This window comes from Quercus lobata, chromosome 7, assembly GCF_001633185.2.
Source record: "Quercus lobata isolate SW786 chromosome 7, ValleyOak3.0 Primary Assembly, whole genome shotgun sequence".
NCBI lineage: Eukaryota > Viridiplantae > Streptophyta > Magnoliopsida > Fagales > Fagaceae > Quercus > Quercus lobata.
This window is the reverse complement of record NC_044910.1, coordinates 17,644,396-17,667,842: the sequence shown is the minus strand read 5'-3', so window position 1 is coordinate 17,667,842 and position 23,447 is coordinate 17,644,396. Positions and strand designations below refer to the sequence as shown.

The following is a 23,447-nucleotide window of genomic DNA, read 5'->3' as shown; positions in this document are numbered from 1 at the left end:
GACAGGAGAACAGTATTATCTTGGCCAGTGCAACTCACAGAAAAGAAGGAGGATGTCCTATGGAACAGGCACTCAAGTAGAGGCCTAGATGATTAATAAGTGTAGGGCCATTATCATTCGAAGGATGCTATATAAGAGAAGAAAATCCCCATGACCAGGGGATCGGAAGCTGGGGAGAAAAAAGTAAGGAAAGGGAGAGAGAGAAAGAAAGGAATTCTGTAAACGAAACTTTGGGTACAGCCCCACGAACTGTTATCCCAGGAAACTTAAAGAAGTATTCCCACGTTCAAATGGTTGCATGGCTTACTAACAATTACGTTTACTCTGTCAAGACCTAGTTCTACGACCCACTCTCTACAAATTCATTGTTGAGGGTCTTTTGGACCAGAATCGCCTGCTTGCTGGGCCTGGGCCTCAAAATCCGCCCCTTACAATATATATATATATATATATATATATATATATATATAATAGGTGAAACTGAGAGAAACTCAAATTAAAACTTCAAATTAAAATTAAAATTTTGCACCATATGTCCTAAATTATTTATTCTTAAAGAATTTTATTTCTTAATTTTAGAATAAAAAATGTGGGACCACATCATAAATATTCATCAAAGTGAGTTATTAAGTACAAAAACCAAAGAGTCTAGAATAAATGAATCGTTAAAAAAGAAGAAGTGTTTCACAATAATGAAAAAAAAAAATAGACAATTTACATTTTATATCTAATAATATTCTTACAATTTTTTTTTAAAGAGTTTAAAAAAATATAAAAATGACTATCAATAGTATTTAAATTATATATATAGGAATTATATTATGTATCTTATTGTATATTTTTAAGTGTATCCATGTTATGGGGTTACAAGCTAGTGTTAACAGTAATAAAAAAGTTTAAATTCTAGACTCTTTAACCTCTATTTCATTTGATTATGAATCCCCTTTTTTTAATCGAACTAATTTTTTAGATGAGTTTTTATTTTTATATTTTTGGTACCAAATGGTGAGTTTGATGCATTTGGGTGAAGGCATTTTGAGAATTTTATTCCCATGGTAAGCAAGGGAAAAACATTGTCATTTTTTGTTTGTAATTCATTCCTAATTTTCTATTTTTGTTTTATCTTCGATTTGGAGAGATTTTGTTTTAGTGGGCTCATGTGAAAAACACAACAGACCATCAATTTTATTGTCAATTTAACACTTCCAACCAAACAAATTCTCCCATTTTTCATATCTCAATGATCATCTCAATCAAATATAATAATAAAAATAATAACAATAACAAAAAAAAGAGACGTCTATAACACTTTTACAACAAATTATATGTGATAAGTTGTTATTAGTTATAATTTGAATTCACAACATAAATTTCCCTTTTTTTGCATGTTTATAATAATTTGTTATGAAAGTGTTGTGAGGATATTGCAAATTTCTAAGAAACTAAAAAAAGAAAAAAAAAGAAAAAGAGAGGCATTCAACGAAATGAAAAAAACACAAATAACATAACAATTTTCGTGTGCACATCACATTTTGTACATGTAGCGGTGGGCACGTGCATTCCACCGCTTGTTACATGACCACTGGCCTTTAAAAAGTTAGAACCGTTTTCACACACACTCTCTCTGCCTCTGGCACAGTAAAAAAAAAAAAAAAAAAAAAAAAAAACAAAACAGAACACTTTTTTCACTTTCACTTCCCACGTTCTCTCTCCCTCTGGCTGTGTGTGTGAAAGAAAGAAAGAAAATGCCCCCATCACATCCCCACTCCCACACCCCGCCTTCGCCAAACTGAAAAGTGAAACGCACATTTCATTTTTTGTTTTGTCTCCTAATAAAAATAATCATACTCATGATGGGAACGCTCCTAAAACCCTAAGCCCCCCTATTACTCTCAAACCCTAATAATCACCATCCAAGAATCAAAATCAAAATTTCAAGACGATGAATGAGCATCACCACCACCGTGACGAAGCCGAAGCCGAAGCCGACAAGGCCCAAACCCTAGCCTCCTCACTGTCCAAGCTCTCCGCCTCCTCTCGCGGCGTACCCTCCGGCAAAGACTTTCACTTCTTCAACAACTTCGATGACTTCAAGAACCCCATCCACGAAATCTCCAACAAATCAACGTCGATGCTCCACTCTATAAACGATAATGCTCAGGTTTGGAGACAACAAGAAGGACCGCCCAAAGCTGCTGCCGCTGCTTTCCCTGAAGCAGACATGGACGACGCCTACGATTGGCTCGTGAATGTCAACGACGAGCTTCTTGAGCGGTTTGATGTGTCGGCCGACGACTTCCGGAAGAAGGAAGAGACAGACTCCTCTGGGTTTCAGTTGGTGCATTATGGCAATAAGAAGAAGGGGGCGAGTGCCAGTGCCAGTGCGAGTGCTAGTGCTAGTGCTAGTGCTAGTGCTGTAAAGTTGGCTACGAAGACCAAACCGAAGGTGCCATTTCATATACCATCCATAAGGAAGCCACAAGAGGAGTTTACTATTTTGGTCAATAATTCCAACCAGCCCTTTCAGCACGTTTGGTTGCAGCAACAGAGGAGCGACGATGACCAAACCACCGCCTTTATTCATCCCCTAGTATGTTTTCTTTTCGCTATTTTATTGTATTAACATGTTCTTTTTGATTTGGGATTGGAAGAACAAACACAAACACTAGTGTGTGGATGAAATGGAATGCAATTCTTTATACGTTTATAATTTTGGCCTTCTTTTCTTTTAGATCGATATATTTGAACTTCCTTCTTTTTTATTATGAGTATGATAGACTTGAACCTATGACATCTGCTCCATTATAATTGCTTGCCCGCCCAAAACACCGATTGGGAACCTTTTTTGTTTTGTTTTGTTTTGAGAACACTAAGTATGTTTAACACACACATGGGGAGGGGGGAGAAGTTCTTAAAGAAACTGATAGTGATGTATATCCAAATGGGCAACTCTTGGATACACAGCATAGGCTTTAAACCTCTGCCGATTGGGAACCTAGATCCCTTATTCTACATTTGAGATAACTTGAACCCACCTTTTGGCTTTTTTTCTGCTTTTCAATATCTTTTTCTCATGGATGTTGTCCATTTGAGATAATTTTAATGATGCAAAATGCATTGAATAGGTACTTTTTGGAGCTTCCAAGCTGTTAGTAACTATCATATACATGCTGACAGTAGAAATGATAAGAGACACTTAGCGTCATACTTTAAGTTTGATCACTTTCTTCTCTAGGTCATACTGCATTGATTTATTTTTGTAGGCTCATGATTTTTTTTGTTGTTGATAATCTGTGATGTTCATTTAAGAGGAAACTGATGGACAATCTTCCTTACAAATAGAGATAAGTGCTCTTGGAAGATCATCCTTATTGAAACAGAAAGACTCTTTAGACCCAAGCGAGAGCTTTGCAGCAACATGAGCAGCCTTGTTGCAATCTCTCTCTTCACCCAACAAAAAGAGCAACCTACAAACTGAGATTTTAAACCTAAGATATTACTAATTACATTATGGATGGCTCATGGGTTGTTAACATGATTAGCTATATGTTCTAATTGAGACCATTTTGGGAGAGTGTGTTCGCTTTTCTGGTATTTATGCATTTTGATTGGAACTTCTGTTGCCAGCCTAATTGTAGAGTGGTTTGGAAATTTTTTTTTTTCTCTTTTTCTCTATCTCATTTTTCTTTATATTCAATTATTGTATCCTCTCTCTTCATTTTCTTGTAGTCAATTGTATATGTTGCCAAAATTAGAGTCTGTTTTCTTGCTATTTATTGTTTTCTCATTCCTATAGGAGAAGCTTTCTTTTATGGATTTTGTTGATAAAGACATTGGGAATGTGGATCCTGTAAAACCCCCCTCTATAGAGTCTACACCTTTCAAGCTTGTGGAGGAAGTGAAAGATTTGAAAGAGATGGCTGCTAAATTGCGTGGTGTGAATGAATTTGCGGTAAAATTTGATTACTGTGATTTATTTTATTTCAACATGTTGTAGCCTGCTTGCTTAATCTTACTTTTTTGAGTATATTCTTATTGGCCAGACTGTTAATTTTTGGTGTGCACAACAATCATTAACAAGTAGAACTTGAGCTACTTCTATTGGCAAGGTGTAAAGTGCAAAATGAGTCCATGTGGTGTCAAGGGCTCAGGAATTTTGTGTGTATGTTGAACTGGCAATTTCAACAATCCTTATGTCCACGTATATTAGCAAATGAGTACTCATAGTTACTTGTGGGAACTTCTAACATAGCCTTTTGGACAAGTCATTCTTTAATAAAATCATGAGGGTAATAGTGAGGATTGAATGGGGCAATTTTGTTTTGTGAGGTTGACATGATGATCCAGTTAGGTCGAAGGGTTTAACAGCACTATAACCTTCTGGAGAACTAGATTTCGATATCAAGAGCCTTTTAATACCTTAAATAGTTGGTTACTGTGTGTGTGCTGAATAATTTGGCAAAGCAGTTGTTTTCTTTGTAATTTTAAAATAATTAACCCATTAAATCTTACTCTGATTACTTCTTTAGTGTGGATTGCTTGACTCAATTGCTTCTCTATATGTACCATCTTGCAACTATTGTCACTATGAAGATAACCTGGGGCTGATACTGTACATAGAAGTTCCTGATGTTGACATTTTTAATGTTGATGAGAGAGATTTCTTGTTCAAAATTCTCCATCAGTTCAGATTATGGAATGTTATTTATTTATTTTTTTTGTGAGTGTGTATCAGCTACTCATAAAATATTGAAAGTTTATTTACCTTTTCTTTCTCCTCCTTTATTTCTTCCAATTAATCTATGTGGGATGGCTGGCCCTGGACTTAATCTAGGTTTTCTAAAAGATGACATATTAATACTAGGATTACTTTGTTTCTTTTGGGTTAAATTTTATTAAAATATCTGTTCCTGTACATGTATATTTTTTTTCCAATAAGTGTTCCTTTATGTTCATTTTAACCTCTGTGATTGTTTAGGTTGATTTGGAACATAATCAATATCGATCTTTTCAAGGGTTGACTTGCTTGATGCAAATATCTACCAGAACAGAAGATTTTGTTGTAGATACTCTAAAGCTTCGAATTCATATTGGCCCATATTTAAGGGAGGTTTTCAAGGACCCTACCAAGAGAAAGGTTGATCTTTTGCTCACCAACTACTGTATTTTATTTTATTTTTTTGGGGGAGGGGGGGTATTAGATTTACCAAATTATGTGATACTGGGAAATATTTATACTCAATTAGGTTATGCATGGAGCAGATCGAGATATTGTGTGGCTTCAGCGGGACTTTGGCATTTACATTTGCAATTTGTTTGACACTGGCCAGGTTTGCACATCGAAATCACTAATTGTTGGGATATATATATAAGCCTTGTATCTATTGCTTTTTGCCTCTGTAGGTAAAAATCTTATATTATGGTTGGTGTATTTCTCAGTACTGTGGTTCCATCAGAAACTAATTTTTCCAAGTAGTTGATATTGCTCTGCATGCACAATACTGGGCATAGGATTGTATTGATTTTTTTTGCAACTCACCAAATTTTTGTGCTACTAGATATCTCAGGTTATCTGTGTCTGATTATTCCCTTTGCCTTTTATTTTATTTTATTTTAAATTAAAAAAAATTCCCTTGTTTATCCCATCCAATTTTTACTTCAGGGAGAGGCTTCTTACTCTATTCACTTCAGTTCTCTTCTCTTGTTTTATTATTTGGATACGCATGGATTTATTTCTATGTTATGTTTTAAAGAGATTCATATTTTAGCATGAGTTCTAAGGCTTTACTTTGTCCTTCTAAAGAATAGGAAGTTGTTATTTTTTTTTTAGTGGTAGCAGGCTACAAAGGGGGCAGTATTCTCCCATCTTGTCCAATGGGTTGAACTCAAGACCTACTTATTAAAAGGGAAGAGTAATCACTGGTTACTAGGGCTAATGGTAGATAGGAAAGTTGGTCTTTCTATTAAGATGCTTGGCAAGATTCTCTTGGTTGCTATCCTTCCCCACCCTTCTTCACCCCAATATGCTCCTTTTTTCCCCACTTTTAACATGTAATCATAATTATTTTGTGATATTCTCGTACTTATTATGAATGTGAACTTTTCTTTTTGATCCTCAGGCCTCGAAGGTATTGAAATTGGAGAGAAATAGCTTGGAGTTTCTTTTGCATCACTTTTGTGGAGTTTCTGCTAACAAAGAGTATGCTTTTTAAATTAATTTTCAGTTTCACTAGATTCAGCTGTTACTGTTTATCCCCTCCCCCCCCCCCCCCCCCAAAAAAAAAAAAAAAGCTGCTACTTATGGGTTGACTACTTTTCCTTCTTCTGCGTTACTATAAGGTTGACTTGACAACTCCTTGCAGATACCAGAATGCAGATTGGAGATTACGCCCTCTTCCTGAGGAGATGCTAAGGTACACGGAGAGTTTCCTGCTTGAAATTCTTCTCTTGGTTGCCTCCAAAATTTTAGTTATTATTGTTATTAGTTAAAAGTAAATTTAATAAGTCATTAACCCAAGTGAATTAGTAGTTCTGAAAGAATCCACCTCCTGTCTATATGTAATTAGAGTTGTTTACTTGCTCACTTTATCATCACTTTGCCTTTAAGATACGTCTGTTGGTACTGTAGTTGAATTAAGTATATAAACAGGATTGTATTTTACAATGACTATCTCAATATTTGACTATTGTAGCCAAATAGTCATTGGAAGATACGAGCAAGCGAGTGTTGTAAGTCTATGGGTCTGTGAATCATCTTCTTCATTCCATTTCGTACAGCAAGTGGGTTATGCCTTGTTTGGTAACAGAGTGGCTGGCTTGTTGGAGAGGTCATTTCGGAGACATGGAAAGGCAGTGATTTGGAAGGCTGTACTATTGGCAATCATGTGGTGTATATGGCGAGAACATAATACTTACTTTTGACGGACATGGAATTTCATTTCTGGATTTGAAAATTTTTTTTTCTCAAAAGAATGCTATACATTTGGATTGCAACAATGGGCTATTTTTCTTTCTCAAATGTGTGGGATTTTTTTCAAAGTTTTTAAATTTAGTCACTTTTGTATTTACCCTTGTCTACTTCTTTGTACTAGGATGGTGCACATATTTTTGTACTTTTCTAAGAAAAGATACTACTTAAAAATGTATGTAATTGTCAAAATATGAATTTCTACATTCATTATAAATGATGTTTTGTTTTCTTAGTTTGCTAATATTTTGTGAGTGGTCTAAATTCAAAGTTTAAGGTGTTGCATGCTCATGATTACTTGTTTGCTATTTTCCACTAATGATAAAGGTTTTTTTTTTTTTTTTTGACTTCTATCATCATCTAATTGCCTTCTTATGATCACAGATATGCCAGAGAAGATACACACTATCTATTGTATATATATGATTTAATGAGAATCAAGCTGTATGCAATGCCTAAAGAGGCCGAAAATATTGATTCTCCATTAGTAGAGGTAATTCCTCCTGCACCATTACCATCTTCTACAGATTTTATGGGATTGTGGGTTTTTTTCCCCTTTAGTGATTTTTACACTGCGTTCATGTGATATTGTGTATTATAATTTATATATGATTTAATGAGAATCAAGTTTTTTAAATGCCTACGTATAATTGAAATTTTGATGCTACTTTAGGAGAGATAGTCTTAATGGACCATTAGCACCAACTCCGAACTCTTCTAGAAAATAAATTGGGCCCTATTTTGATAATATACTTGTTGGTTGGATTTTAGGGAAGTTCCTTGGGTTTATGTATCTCATTGAAGTTTGTGATTGGTTTCGTCCTTTTATGATATTTGCATTGTTTACGGCTGCACATTCATGTGATGTTGCATAAAGGGTATGAAAATTTTGAAGCTCCTTCAGTGGATGTATAATCTTCATGCACTGATCCAGCCATGGAAGAGTAACTTGTTACTACTTTGAAAATTATACGAAATAAAAAATTTGTTGGAATTATACAAAAATTAGATCTGCCTCTGTGCCTAAAAGTGCCTGTAATTCATAATCTAATGAAATTGAAAATTATTTTAATACTTCACATTAAATCAATTATCTGTGGCTTCGCTGTGAGCTAATGTTTCAATGATTATAATGTGGACATTCCATTGTTCTTTTAGTTGATTTTTTCTTTTATGAAAATTAGTTTTGGCACCAGAGGGAGTGGTGGGAGGGACATTTGCAAATTAGGAACTGTGTATTTGGATTGGTTTTGATTGTTATGTACTTGGATTGATGACATCAGTTTATTTTAACAGCTTATAGTGAGGCCAGTATGCATTATGGAGTCTCCACTAAAATAGTCTATAGGTTTTCTGCTTTTGTTGGATTATTCTATTATCATTTCATCTAGATGCTTAGAAGTAGCAGCTGTCATTTCTTGTTATGAATTAGAAAATTTTTAACCATCATTTTTAGTATGGGATATGAGTCTTTAAGGGCCTGTTTGGTTTGAGCAAAAAATGTGGTGTATTTTGTATTCATTTTCAGTTTTTTGTGGGACCCACCATTAAAAAACTTGTTTGGCTTTGTATTTGTATTCAGTTTTCATTTTTAGTATAAAAAAAATGGATTTGAATACAAAAATTGAATACAGTGGTTTTTTTCTAAAAAAATCAAATCTGTGGGTCCCACTATCACTGACTTGTCATATCAAAGAACACATTCTCTCTCTATTTATTGGTGGTTGTCATAAAAAAACAGAGAAGGGGGAGACAAAGCAAAAAATGATACCAAACAAGAAAATAGATGGAAACAAAAAATAAGTACAAGATTTGAGTATAGAAAATGAGTAGAGAAAATGAAAATAGAAAATGAATATAACCTCAACACAAACCAAACAAGCCCTAAGCTACCATAGTCAGGTTGATGTAAATGGCAGTAAATGGGAGTGACTATTTGGAGAATAAAGTTGAGCCTCGGCTCCAGCCATAGGGGTAGAGTAGATATTCTCTTTTTGTATCGATCTCTCCTTTCCTCATTTATTTATATCTTTATGGTGTTTTCACTTAGTATCAGTGAAACCAGTGGTCAACCAATCTGTCCCTAAGTAGATCCCTGATGGTCTTTAAAATATTTCTGACTCGAATGTGAATCGTAAAATTCTTTACCCAAACACAGAGAAAATTGTGAATCGCAAGTGAGTTAGCTCACTAGAGTTTGATTTGGCCTATAAGATCTAATCATATTGTATGGGTCAAGATTTTTGGAAATATTTAAATTATGGATTATAGAACTTAAATATTTGCTGTGAACTCATAATTTTTTATCACTTATTTTGTTGCTCTTCTATCCGTGTGCTTTGGGGATCTTGTTTTGTTAGATTGAATATGTTTCAGTCTCACTGATTTCAAATGATAAGATCCTTTGCTTGTGGTATACAAAAGCCTGGAGTTTTAATAGGGGATAATTTGTGGATGATGATCCTTGGAGTAGGATATCCATTAAAGTTAAAAGTCAAAATTGTTTGTAAAAAACGTGTCTAACAGAAATATGAAATTTCGATTATCTAGTTTGGTTGAATTTTCAAAATGACTGGATTTAATTGATAGGAATTTCAATCCTATCAATTTGAATATCCATTATTTTGACAAACATAAAAAAATAAAGAATTTAGAGTATTATAATAATTATGACAATTTTGGGATTGATGATGACAATGACTTGGTAATGGAGGTGGTGGCGGCAACCGTGGTGGTGGTAATGATGGTGCCAGCATTGGCAGTGTTAGTGATATGGTGATGGTAGCGATGGTGGTGTGGTGGCGATGGCAGTGAAATTGATGTTGACAGTGGCAGTGGTATCGGCCGATGGTGGTGGTGTGAGAGTAATGAGTGGTAGTGTTACTAGATTTTGTAAATGACGCCTTTCCCCATGGAATTTTTACTTGGGATTTGGATGCTTGATTTCCAAGTTTAAAAATCCCCGAAAATTTTGAGTTAAATGCTAACAGTAGGTTAAGGGCAAAATGCTTATTACCGTTGGTTAAGGGGAAAACATTGATCAATTTAGAAGTTTGTGGGGGGACATTGCAATTGCACCATAGTTAGAGTAGGTGTTGTGGGGGGGGGGGGGGGGGGGTTGGTGTGGAGTGCTATTTGCTCCCTTTTTTTGACAAGCAAGGTATGGAAATCTGGGTGCTTGACATCCTTGGTGGGATTTTCAGGGGATATCTGGGTTTGGTTGGGAGGCATCTGGTAATTGAGTATATGTGCAAGAAACTCTCTACCTGACTGCCTTCCCTCATGTCTGGGGATTCTTAGGAACTTTCTGGTACTGGTGTGATTGGTGGTCATGGTTTGGCCTAAGGCAAGAATATAAGTTTGTAAATTCTTCAAATATTGCACAACAGAAATTGTATTGGTTGTGACCAAATTTATCTTCCTTTCCAAGTAACTATAAACATGTATAATTTAATCAATTCTAATGGTTTTTTCACTATCCTCCATATGTTATGATGTTTGTCAGTTACTATAAATTCTCATTGTTTACTGAAATATCTTTTTGCTGATAGGTCTACAAGCGCAGTTGTGATGTGTGCATGCAGCTATATGAGAAAGAGCTTTTGACAGAAAATTCATATCTCCATATATATGGGTCTATTTCTTACTCTCAGTTTCTTAAAAGTTCTTTTCAAATGGGTGTTGGTCTACTATTTTTTGGCTCTTCAACGTCTTCTTTTATTTTATTGATTTTCGAACCCTTTATTTTGAAATGTAAATCTTATTTATTTTTTATGGGGTGATCCCAGTTGTGTGCTTGCATACTTGGGTTATGCCCTCTTTTGAAAAATACATTTATGTACTTATGTATATTCATTTGCCTTTTTACCCCATTGACCCCCTGTTGAAACCTCTATTTTATTTGGCTGTGTCAAATTTTCTCTCTTAACAACTTCAGTCAATATTTATTCTCTCTCGATGCAGGTTGCATGCTGCCAGTTTCGATGCTCAGCAGCTTGCCATTGTTGCAGTACGTTGCTGGCCATTTTCCTGTACCTTCTCTTTTATTATTGAGATAAATATTTTTCAGGGTTATTTATTAAGAAGTTTTTTCTATCATTGTAGTTGATATAATTGTTTGACTTGTAGGAGCCATGGAATGTATCAATCAAAGTATAAGGGATTTCACAAAATAAAAACCATCTCATCTTTCAAAATGAATGGATGATTAATAGGATAGTTTAAGTCAACTGATAATCTGCAGTTGGTTTCTCTATTTTAGTGATCTCTAGTTATGTGGGCTTCTTTTTATTTTTTATTTTTTATATTTTAATATAAATTTTAGATTTCATACTTAGCTTGCTTCCAGGGCCTTTGTGAGTGGCGAGATGTGGTTGCTCGTGCTGAGGATGAGAGTACTGGATATATATTGCCAAACAAAACTCTTCTTGAAATTGGTAGGGAAACCTAAGAAAATTTTTATCAGCTTGATTATTTGTTTTTAAAATGGTGTCCGTACAATATGTTCTTACTATTTTTATTATTCTTTTGTATTAGCCAAGCAGAAGCCTGACACTACTAGCAAGTTACGTCGATTGGTGAAATCAAAGCACCCTTACGTTGAGCACAATCTCTCTCCTGTTCTTAGCATCATTAGGCATTCTGTACAAAATGCTGCTGCATATGAAGCTATTGCTGAACATCTGAAGGTGGGACTTATGGAAATTGTAAGGCCCAGATGGAGCTTGGTGATAGTGTGAGAAATGAAATTGCTGCATAAATTTTGAACAATTGTTCCACAAAATTAAGGAACATGGATATAATCTAGAAGTAGGAAACTCCAATTTGATAGGTTAAGCTTTCAACAATAAAAAGTGAAGACTACAAATTTTGATGTGTTAGAACCAGCTTTGCAACATTTAAAGCATGACGACAGAGATAGAGTTGATTGTGTCTTCATGTAGCCTGCTGTTATGAACCAAAATAAAGAAAGTCAAGTCAATAACGGTGAATAGAAATTTGTTGGGAGCTTGTAGAATCTGATATTTATGGGGTGTGGCAATGATTTCTACAAATGTTATAGTTAAAATAGGTAATGGAAGAAGTTAGTGGTTATTGTTATGAATGATTCTTGTTATCACTTCTATATAATTTATATAGTCACTATAATTTAATTGTTTTAAAACCTGTCTGGTTATGTAGGTTGACTAATGAAGGTGGCTTTGATGCTGCTAGGTATAGTGTACATTGTTTGAATGTCTGACCTTAGATTGAGAAAGTTTATGCATACAGTATTATATTGTTGTCCTGCTCAAGCACTTAATTGGCAAACTAGAGAGTTCATGAGGCTTTGCATTGAGTGGAGCAAATTGAAAGGATGTACAATTTGTATAGAGTTTCACTTGTTTAATTGCTTTCCCAATATATGAATTTTTAATCTATAGTTATGTTCGAAATGGTGTTTTTGTGCTACAGATTTTTCACCTTGCACTGGAAAATGTTGATCCTTATTATTCTATTCTAAATAGCATTAAATTTTCATTGTTCAGGCATCAGAAGAAATTAAAGTTACAGATGGATCTGATGCCTTCTCACCTGATGCTCTTATAAAACGTGAAGCTGGAAATGCTAGAAGAGTAAGCATTGATGGGGGTGATACAATGAATGGTAATATGTCTGCAATTTTGCATTCTCCTCAGCTGAAAGATGAGTCTTCAGAGCTTGGATGCAGTGCCTCTGAAGTTGACAAAGAAGGAAAAGGATTCCCCTTTGAGCATTCAGATAAAAGTGGGAACATCAGTATAAATTCTGATTGTTATAGTTCACAGCTTGTCGGAGGAAGCCTCACTACTGGGCAGAGCAGAGATGCAATTGATGATACCTTGGTGTTGGGTTCAGCGAAGGTTGTAAATCATGATTATTTTTTATATTGATGATTTGGATTCTTACTGACAGTGGTTTAGTCTAAAACTAATTGCCTTATCCTTTGTAGGTTACTGGAGCAACTGTTCAGATGCTTAAGAAGCCTAGCCGTGCTTTTGGGGCACTCCTGGGGAATTCAGCCCCAAAGAGAAAGTTTGATACCAACAAAAAGGTGAATTTTATACACATTTAGATAATGAAGCACATTGCAATTCCTTGCCAACTGTTATTCTGCGATTCCAATTTCTAGTGTAGTTAATCCTTGAACCTGGCATCCTACATTTAATCTCTCTCTCTCCCTCTCTCCATTAAAAAAAAGGAAATGGATGGAGTTTGGCGTTTTATTTATTTATTTTGGTGGGGACCTATGTTTTATAACCCGTGTTTGTTGATGCTTCTTTTCTGCTTGTCATGGGAACTTAGCCTACAGCCTACCTGCAAATGTTTTGTGAGTGCAGGATGTGGGTAATTTTATGATATTTGAACATGTTGAGGGTGTGGGTAACTATTATTGAGGCACTTTATTTTTAATTATTTGAACCTCTGTAATTTGATTTCATATGTTGTTGCAGTTGATGATCTAATTGGCTTTATTTTTTTGTACTAAACTATATTAACAATCTTTTACCAGGAAGAGATCAAGTTGGAGCAAATCAGATCTTCAGTGAACTTTCCCTTCCACTCTTTTTCTGGCACAAGTGAGCAGTCAAAATTAGTTATAGAAGTGCCAGATACAGCCGTGGAAACTTGTCAACCTCAAGGGCATGCTGCTGTGCCAGCTGCCAACTCTAGATCAGATGATATTATAATGTTGGAAGATAATCTAAATGTAGAGGAACCAATACATGGAAATTTAGAAGCCGCAGATGAGCATAAGAGTGATTTTGGGGCATCTGCTTCAGAAATGGATGATGAGCCTATGTCTCTCTCTGAATTGTCATCAAGCTTCCAGCAATGCTTTGAGTCAATTAATCAAAATGGGAATGGCAGAAAAAATGAGAAATCTCAGGAAGCTGGCTGCGTCTTGCAGCTGAAGCCATTTGATTATGAAGCAGCAAGGAAACATGTCAGATTTGGAGAAGATCCAGAGGATGGGTTGGGGTCAGAGGGTGACAAAGGTTTAAAGAGCCGGCGTGATTCTGGGGGTAAGAAAAAAGGCCCAATTAAAGGTCGAGTCCAAAGAGATGATGATGGAACAGGAGAATTTCCTCAAGGAAGACGACGTCAAGCTTTTCCGGCAACTGGGAACAGAAGTGCGACTTTTCGCTGAATCTCTCAACAGATTAATGTGTGAGAGAAATGAAAAGAATGTTGTGTTTCCGAAGTAAAGGTTGTCAAAAGGAATATTAAATAAATCAAATGAGAAAATTAAACTTCGTGAATCTTGTTACATTGCTAGGCTTCATTATGAAGCAAGGCCAGGCATTATGACCAAGTCTTTACTCTTATCTCTTTTTGGTAGGAAAAATAGAGCACGAGACAGGACCCTGAGGTTCTGTATTACTAGTTTGATGAGCGGTAATGAGGGTCCCACTTCAGGCTTAATGCTTGGGGTGTTGAGTTGGACTTATACTACATTTGAACAGATCAGAATCCAGCATGAACAACCCACAGCCCACCCATTTCATTAATAATGTGTTTTTTTTTTAATGAAAATTTTATGTTCAAATTGAGGGTAGGAGGCAAAGCAAGATGGGTTATGTGGAAGTTCATTCTTGTTACTATTTAGGGGTTTTAGTTTAAAAACGGATTAATTTTTTAAGGCAAAATTACCTTTTGGTCCCTCATAAGTTTGTCCCAAGATAATGTTTAGCCCCTCGTGTTGTAATTTACGCATTTCTAAAACTATGATGTCTTACTAGCCTCACTGCACACTCGAATCACACTTGCATGTGATTTGCACGTGCAATGATGCTTTATTTTTTGGTTTAGTATTATAATTTTTCATTTATCTTTGAGGTTTAAATGTTTGTCTGCTAATATTACGTATTTGTGAACTATTGATAGAATTAGGACTTTTGTGAGGCTAGCTTAAAAAAAAGAGCAAATCCAGACATGATTTAAATGCTATTTTAGTGTTCATTTTTTAAGCTAGGCTCATGAATCTCCTGACGATATTAATATTAGTGGATAAACATGTAAACCTAAAATAAAAAGTCTCATTGCACATCCGAAGAGCGTGTGATGAGACAAATATTATTTTAAGATTTCATTTATGACACTAAGAACATTGTAACTCAATTGGTTAACACTCTTTTGGTGTTTTTAAGCGATCTTGGGGTCAAATCCCCTTTTCCCGTTGTAACTACTGAATTATGAAAAGAAAAAAAAGATTACATCTATAAGATTTCAGATTTCAAAGCAAGAAGCTAAACACTAATGCAAAATGACAATAACTATACTTTTACACAAAATTCAACATATAAAGAGTATAACATTATTATTTAAAGTATCTCTATATCAATCATATCAAGTTGGTCAAGGAAAGCTTGCTTGGATTTAGGTGGAGTTCCATCAATGAAGAATGAAGATTGCTTGATGGAATTTGACTTGAGGTGAAGATTTTTTTGAATATTGCCTTAAATTCCTAATCAATTTTGGTTTGGGTTTCCTTGACGTAGAAGGAAAGATTTTTCCATGGTGTAGAAGACAATGAATTTACTTGGTACGGAAGACACGGATTCTCCTTTACATAGAAGGAAAAGTATTCCTTATTGCAAAAGTAATGAGTATTCTCTGTCTATTAATGAATAGAATTTGAAATTTTATAAATAGGCATTGTTACAGAGGGTTTGGTGGCTTTTGCCTGAAATCTCACTTATCAAATTCCATTGTGGAAAACACTCGATTCCTAAGTTTAAGATTCCTCCCATGTGGGGAGGAGAAAGACTCCTAGAAAAACATGAGTGGGTTTCTTTGAAGTGCAGCTAGTAGATTATTTGGGATTGAAAGATTACCCATGGTTGTGTGTTGAGAGTTTGTTTGTTTTGTGGGTGTGAGGGAGTTATTGGGGTGATTGGTTTTGTGGTTTTATGTTGGTGAGGTTTGTGAGTGTTGATTAATGTTGTTGTAATCCATATCGTTGATAGTGGATATTTTGGTTAGCGTTGTCCGTGGACATAGGCATGGAGTTGATTGAACCACATTAAATATTGTTTTCTCATGTGGTTGTTTTATTTATTTATTTATGTGAATGTACTTCTGCTAGTCCCCAAATTATAATAATTGATGTTAGACTTAGAGCTTTCGCTCTTGCCCATCAAGATATATAAGTTGTGTATCATTATTATTATTTTAATAAACGTGTATCATTATCAAAGTATAATACTGTTTGTAGCAAATTCTTATAAGAAATGCTCTTACAATAGCATGTGATGCACGCCTTCTAAAGCTTTGTAAACTTATGATAATTGGTGACTCCTTTTTTCTATTGCAACCACCAACCCTTTCACACTTAAAAAAAAAAAAACACTTACATTTCATTATTTAAGGTTAGAAAAGTAAGCAAAAAATCATCATGCGAACACCAAAGTTGGTGGCAATTTGTTCCCCAAAGCATAGGGCAAATATCCTTATATTATTTTAGTAATAGTATGAAAAAATTAAGTTGAGAAAATTAGGGTGTAACAAATTAAAATATTTAAGTATGGTGACAATTTATAAAATATTTGGAGTTAGTTGACTATTTATCTAAGTGTAGGAGAGTGATCAAACCATTATGTTGTACACTCTAATGTACTTAATCACAACATATAAAGGATAACCTGCTTCGCAATGAGGTTGTACGGTTAGGTGAAGTCATTTTTGTAACAAATTTTCTTTAAGTTCAGGCCATGCGTGTTGCAAAGTGGGCTGGGGGCTGGTAGCCAAAATTTTCACCAAACAAAATATACAACTCCGGTTGTATGTGGCTGAAATTTGCTAAAACAAGCTCATTTTAGCCCCAAGAGCTTGACTGACACCCTTGATTAACCTCGGCTGCTGGATACCATTAAGAATAGCTCCCCAATGAGCTGAAATAGTTGGGGAAGAGCACCCAATGATTTATTTCCCCAATTGTGCTTTAAGCAAGTTATGACTATACCCACACAAAGGGCAATTGAGAAATTACCCTTATTCAACATCTTGGTGGTCTAAAGTCTCAATCATTTGCCAAAAACAAATCATTAAATACACCCAAGACTTTGTATAAACCCCCTTGATCAATTGAAAAACACTAGTCATATTTTGCCTCTAAAACCCTAACTTTAGAACAAAAGTTCATTTAGCCATCAAGGGGTTACAAGATTTTGAGGCCTAGGGATGAAAATAGTGGTATCAAAGAGTCTTCCCTCTCTCCCTCACCTCCTCCCAAATTCTTCATCCTGTTTTATGTGTAAAATAACTTCAAACTTATGTATCATGCATTTTCTTCATCTCTTTGTTGTCTAGCTTTAGACTTGGTATGTAAACTCATTGTCCTTACAAGTTTTTTTCAATTATTTGTGAATAAGTTTACATATGAGTCCAATAGTAATTGTAAACTCCATTATCCTCACATCAAAAGGTTTGTTCCCAAGATATCTTTCTCAAATTAATTTGTTTTAAAAAAATAAAATGATTTTCAAGTCTATGTTGTCTTCAAAAGTATCAATAAAATTTTGTTAAAAGGTTTTCAAAGAAAGGCTCCTCCAATAAATTTCCATGAGGCCAATTTTTTCCTAAAAATGTTTCCTAGAAAGATTACTATCAAAACTCATGGAAATTTTTTTCTTTAAAATCCTTTTCTTAGGAACTTTTTCTAGAAACCCGTGAGATTTTTCGCTAAAATTATTTTCCTAGAATACGTTTCTCAAAACCCATTGGACTTATTTTTAAGATCTTTTTTCCTAGAAAACAATTTTCATAAACAAATTTTTTTCTTCAAAAACTCATGAAATTTCCCAAGAAAAACTCATTTTCCAACAAATTTTGTCTCATAAAATATTTTTCTTGAAAATTTTTTCATTAAAAAATTCCATGGAATTTCCTTTATTTTAGAAAACCTTTTCCCAAAAAAATCCGTTGGTATTTTTTTTCATGAGAAGCTTTACCTAAAGGCCCATTGGAATTTTCTTAAAAATACCTTTTCAACAACCCCATTTTAATAAAAATCATTTTCCAAAACATGTTTCCAAAAGACTTTAAAATTAAATAATTATTTTCCTAAAATCTTTTTTCAATATTATTTTATCAAAACTTGTTTTCTCAAAAATTTCCGAAGAAATCTTTAAAAAAAATGTCCAAAATCCCGTATATAAATAAAAATATTTTCTAAACTTGTTTTAAAAAAGAAAAAAAAAATTCAAAATCCTGCAAAAAAAAAAAAAATCATTCTCAAAAATGGTTTTGAAAAAAAGATGCTTGATCCATAGCTTAAATCCATTAAGTCCAAATTCCCCACACCCCCCCGGGTGGCACGCGCACGCAAAATTTAACATTTGTCTTTGTTATTTATTTTGCATGAGAGATTAAAATTAAGAATAATACTTGTGCCGAATAAAATGATACAATTTATGCCACAACTTACTCACGTGACGTGTTGTGAATGATAGAGAGGTGATGGTGTGTCTATGTGGCGGGCTTAAATTGATGTTAACATGAATTTCATATATATATATATATATATATATATATATCTATGACAAAGTCAAAATGAAAATCTAATTCTAAAGCAAGCTTACTGAGCATCCTCCTTAAGCTTGTTGAGAATAAAAGTTATTCTCAGACAAACAAAAAAAAAAAAAATCTAAAAGCAAGCATGCGGCCATTGATGTTGAAGGGTAATTCTCATTATGGCATCTACCCAAAAAGAAGTAAAAGGGAAGCGGTGAAAGGATTTTTTTATTTATTTTTATTTTTAATGTTTGTCAATTTATTTTATTAGTAATTTTCAATTTTAATAAAATAAGCGAATCACGTCCTTGATTAAAAAAAAATTCAGATAATTTTATTTGAAGCGAGTGAAGACCGTCATTTAAAAAATAGATATAAAAAAAAATCGACACATAAGCAGTTTGGGAGGTGGCAAAATGGAGAATTGAGATAGTATATTAGGAATATAGGAGTGACAGAGACAGAGACAGAGTCAGAACCAACTTGACCCACAAAACCAGGGTCCGTTTAACCGCCAGTTTTCCACTCAATCTTGGGGGCGCTAATCCAACTGCTACATTACATACTGCTTTTGCTTTTTTTTCCCCAAACGGTTTCCACTCAAAGGCACTGACTTTTAGTTTTACTATCTCTTTCAAACGGCCCCTGGTTTTGCTTTCTCTCTCTCTCTCTTTTCTCTTCTAGTTATAATATATAAGTATATTAGTAACACCATCTTATCGATCCCATTCTTATCTCTTTCTCAGATCTTTCTTTGCCTCTTTTGAGCTACATCTTTTCTTTCTTTCTTTCTTTCTTTCTTTCTTTCAAACAAATTCATTTAGATATACATATATATATATATATATATATATTTCCCCACTCTTAAATCTTGTTTTTGATCATTTTTGAAGCTGAAATATTGTTGGGGTTTTCAAGAGGTGACAGATAAAAGAGTTTGATTGTGACTTGTGAGAATTATTAATTAATGGAGGCAGGGGCAGGGGTAATGGAGGGTGGTGGTGTTGGTGGAAGAGACAGTAGTAGAGTTGGTGTTGGACATCACAATAAGATTGGATATGTGAAGAAGGGAATTATTAAGAAGAGAAAATGGATGCGGAGAATTATTAAGCAGGCCGCGACGGTCCCTATTATGCCTATACCACTACAACTACAGCAGCTGTTTGTTTCCTGCCTTGACGTTTTCAAAGGCCCCCCAGCCACCATTCCTGCTCCCAACGATGTCCACAAACTTTGCACCATTCTTGGTACCCTTTTCTTTTCTATTGGATTCTACTTTCGTTAATTTATAAATGTATGACGATTCATACTGCTTTCCTTTTTTTCTTTTTCTAATAATAATAAATTGAATCGCATTGTCAATATTGAGAGATATGTGATTTTTTCCTTTACATCTTTCCTTCTTAACGTTTATATATATATATATATATATATATATATTAAGTTGAAGAAAGATTATTAGGATCCTCATCCTAAAAGCCCTCCACCATGGAGTTATCACCGCTCGCTCTTGGCGGTCACACCACAAGTACAAGGTCTTGTGGAGATGGGGGGAAGGTGGGTGTGTGGTTTCATTCCTAAAATATGATCTTTCTTTTCAATTGAGTCGATATGAAAATTTAGCAACGACATCAACGTTTAAAAAATTCACTATTTTGGTATTTCATTAAACTATTGATTATTATATAATAAAATCCAATCCACTAATTTATTTAAAATTGATAAATAAAAATTTTAGCTACTCCACCATGGAATTACATTACCTTAAGAAATTTAGAAAATCCTAGTCCTATTAAAAACCTAAAATAACTAATTCTGTTATGTAATTTTGTTTTTTAATGAACGATTCTGTTATTTGTTTCCATTTATATATATATATATATATATATATATAAATCCTTAGTATACATTCTCCTTAATTCAGTTCTCTTCTCTGCTTTTGCAAATTATAATATATAGTTGAAAAAATTAACCCATATTCTAGTTTTCGTGAATGAACCATGCATTGTGTACAGAACCTACTACAACGCAGTGCCTAATAAGATGTTGGGCACGTAGTTTCTAATCTGTATATAGTATAAATGTTGACAACGGGGATTGAAATCTTATTTTTAGTACTTTTCTTTCTAGAAATAGTACCTCCTAACCTAAGGAGCAATATATAATATTCATTCCTTTTAATAATATTTTGGCTAGACTTGGGCAACGATTGCTACTATATGATTGCTGTTATTTATGATTAATTTGTCCTGTCACTTTCAATTTCAGTTAAGCTTAAGGATTTGATGAATAAAATAAATTAGGAGAATCTGGGTTTTACTTTAAACAATGTAGCTGTTCCTTCTTGATTGAGAAAATTGGGACGTACAACGCTTTTGGAAGCATACCTATGGACTGCTGTGCCTAACTTTTGTTACTCTCTATATTACCGAATTCCTTTATTTTTTTTTTTAATAAAGTAACCGGCATCTATATTTCATAATATGTTCTACCGATCACAACCGGTTACAATTTTTTATTTATTTATAAAAATAAGGGTCTGGTTAATGTGTGGCATGAGGGCACACATTAAGCTATTTATTTTTGGAAATATTTTTTCGGTAATTGAAAAAGCTGTCAACTTTTTCAATTCTCAAGCAATTTTTTTTCAAAAATGAAAATTATTATGTGCACTTAAGGCACACATTAGCAAAATCCATATTGTAATTTGTAGAGCACAAAGTGGAACAATAATAGAGATAGTGTGCATGGATTACACGTTTTGTGCAAGAAACAACATATTGTGCGGTTATTTTTTTGGATATTCTATTTTAAAATACACGTTTTTGTACATGGTATTGGGATTTGAAGTTTAAACTTTGTTGCCCTAAGCAATAGATAAAATAGCATGCATGTTTCTAGCATATGGGAAGTTGTTATATATTTAGGATGTACATATATATGCACTATGTACTTATCCTACTGATTATATTAATTGCTTATTTAACACTAGTGTCCTTTTCCTAATAAGTCTTTTATAATGCCACAGACAATATGAAGCCAGAAGATGTGGGGCTAAGTAGCGAATTGCAGTTCTTTAAGCCTACAAATATGGTCAAAGGGAATCCAAGGGTCACATACACAACCATATACAAGTGTGACAATTTTTCGGTAAGACTAGTTGCTTTTTTTGTCACAAATAAAATTGGGCTAATCAATTATCAAGTTGCTTAATTTTGAGCTACAAAATTAATAAAATTGGAATTCTCTAGTAAATTCTGGTGTAATAAAAGCATTTAAAGGGAGTTCTTCAGGTCCTTTTCATTCTTCTGAATGTATAGTCAGATTTGTTGATGCGTCTCTTTGATATATATGTTTCACTTGTGCAGTTGTGCTTATTCTTTCTGCCCGCAACTGGAGTTATTCCCCTTCACAACCATCCAGGAATGACTGTTTTTAGTAAGCTTCTACTAGGAACAATGCACATCAAGTCGTATGATTTGGTTGATCCTACCAATTTGGATGGTTCGGTGCCATCCTCTCAACGTGAGTCTCTCTCCTTGCCTTTTGAAATGAACACTGAATTGAAGTGAGATGTCGTGGTGTTTGACTCAAGTAGCTATTGCAGTGAGATTGGCAAAGCTGAAAGCGGACAGAGTCTTCGAGGCTCCTTGTGACACTTCAGTATTATATCCAACAACAGGGGGGAATATCCATGCTTTCACTGCTATAACACCATGTGCAGTGCTTGATGTGATTGGACCTCCCTATTCCAAAGAAGATGGTCGGGATTGCTCCTACTATAAAGATCATCCCTACACTGCCTCAAGTGAGTGAAGCTCTTGCTCTCTTCTTACTTCGACTGCTTAGACTATGTTATCTTAGCTCTGTGTAAAAAGTATTTTACCATGAATATTTCCATTAATAATTGTAGTTATGTTAAAGTGGTTTACCCTTTGGAGTTGGGCACTGAGCTTTGCTTGAATTGTTGACTGTATTTCGTTTAAATACAAATTTGGTCAAAGACACTTCAATTCAGTCCCTCGAGGGACCTATTAAGAACCTTTCCCTTGGGTATGAGAGAGGTAGAAGAGTAATCCTTTTTCATACATACACCTATTTACCTAGATATCAATGTACAATTATACGTACTTCTGTACCAAAACATGGTAAAATTAACTCTATCCCAACCAACTCCTCCACTCCATGCATCAGTGCATCTCTAACTGGTATTGCTGAATGGTGATGCCTTCTAAAAGCTTGAAACTAAAGTTTGATCCCCACATTCAAATGAAAGATGAAACTTTGATGTGAAGTTTTGTCTTTTTTTATGTTTTTTCAATAAAAATATCTTAGTCCTTCATTCTAAAGTAGATTGAAATGTAATTTAGAAGAATCCTTTTTGACTTATACATTTCAATTTTAACTGATCCAGATGGAGAGGCGGCTTTGACAACAGAGGACAGTGACAGTTATGGATGGTTGGAAGAGATTGAAATGCCAGAGAACTCGCAAATGGATGGAATTGAATACTTAGGGCCGCAGGTTACTGAACCTACGTGTTAGCTATTCCATGTATACAGCCCCCCCTCCGTGTTTTTTATTGAAAATTTTCTCTACAGGTTTTTGTTTTCATTTTCATAATCTTGTATGTTGTTGAATATATCCGGGTTAATTATAGACTTCTTTTTGGACTTTTGCTTTAAAGCGATGTATAAAATGATTCTTTTAGATATATATCTCAAATAAGGACACTATTTTCCTTGTGTATGGTGCATGAAATTTCTGGTTTGTAGACACAAAATTCACGACTGTCAATTCATTTTTTTAAATAGATCTTTACAACTCCTTTTTTAAATAGATCTTTACAACTGTGAAAGTTGTTATTCTTACGTTAAAGAAGAGATGTTGGTAGTAGATCCATATAAGAACTACTAAAAATTTGTTAACTAAATTATTGTGGAAG

At 34.3% G+C, this 23,447-nt stretch overlaps 2 protein-coding genes across 4 annotated transcripts; both read left to right on the top strand.

Moving 5' to 3' along the window:
• The first annotated feature begins 1,655 nt into the window (after window positions 1–1,655).
• LOC115952661 (protein RRP6-like 2) lies at window positions 1,656–14,316 on the top strand. 3 transcript variants are annotated; one of them, XM_031069847.1, is made up of 15 exons: window positions 1,656–2,368; window positions 2,405–2,590; window positions 3,797–3,952; window positions 4,979–5,137; window positions 5,247–5,330; window positions 6,120–6,199; window positions 6,363–6,413; window positions 7,352–7,460; window positions 10,519–10,601; window positions 10,931–10,976; window positions 11,316–11,403; window positions 11,504–11,673; window positions 12,496–12,849; window positions 12,939–13,040; window positions 13,500–14,316. In XM_031069847.1, the coding sequence occupies exons 1-15, from the start codon at window positions 1,943–1,945 to the stop codon at window positions 14,136–14,138; spliced, it is 2,733 nt and encodes a 910-aa protein (XP_030925707.1). In that variant the 5' UTR covers window positions 1,656–1,942; the 3' UTR covers window positions 14,139–14,316. The 3 variants fall into 3 exon arrangements, with proteins under 3 accessions (XP_030925707.1, XP_030925706.1, XP_030925705.1); XM_031069846.1 differs by having other exon boundaries at window positions 1,656–2,590; window positions 11,504–11,655; XM_031069845.1 differs by having other exon boundaries at window positions 1,656–2,590.
• Window positions 14,317–19,356: 5,040 nt separating this feature from the next.
• Window positions 19,357–23,246, top strand: LOC115953827 (plant cysteine oxidase 2-like). Its single transcript, XM_031071630.1, has 5 exons — window positions 19,357–19,749; window positions 21,531–21,652; window positions 21,871–22,027; window positions 22,110–22,310; window positions 22,917–23,246. Exons 1-5 carry the CDS (start codon window positions 19,470–19,472, stop codon window positions 23,045–23,047), a joined length of 891 nt encoding a protein of 296 aa, XP_030927490.1. The 5' UTR covers window positions 19,357–19,469; the 3' UTR covers window positions 23,048–23,246.
• Window positions 23,247–23,447: the final 201 nt, after the last annotated feature.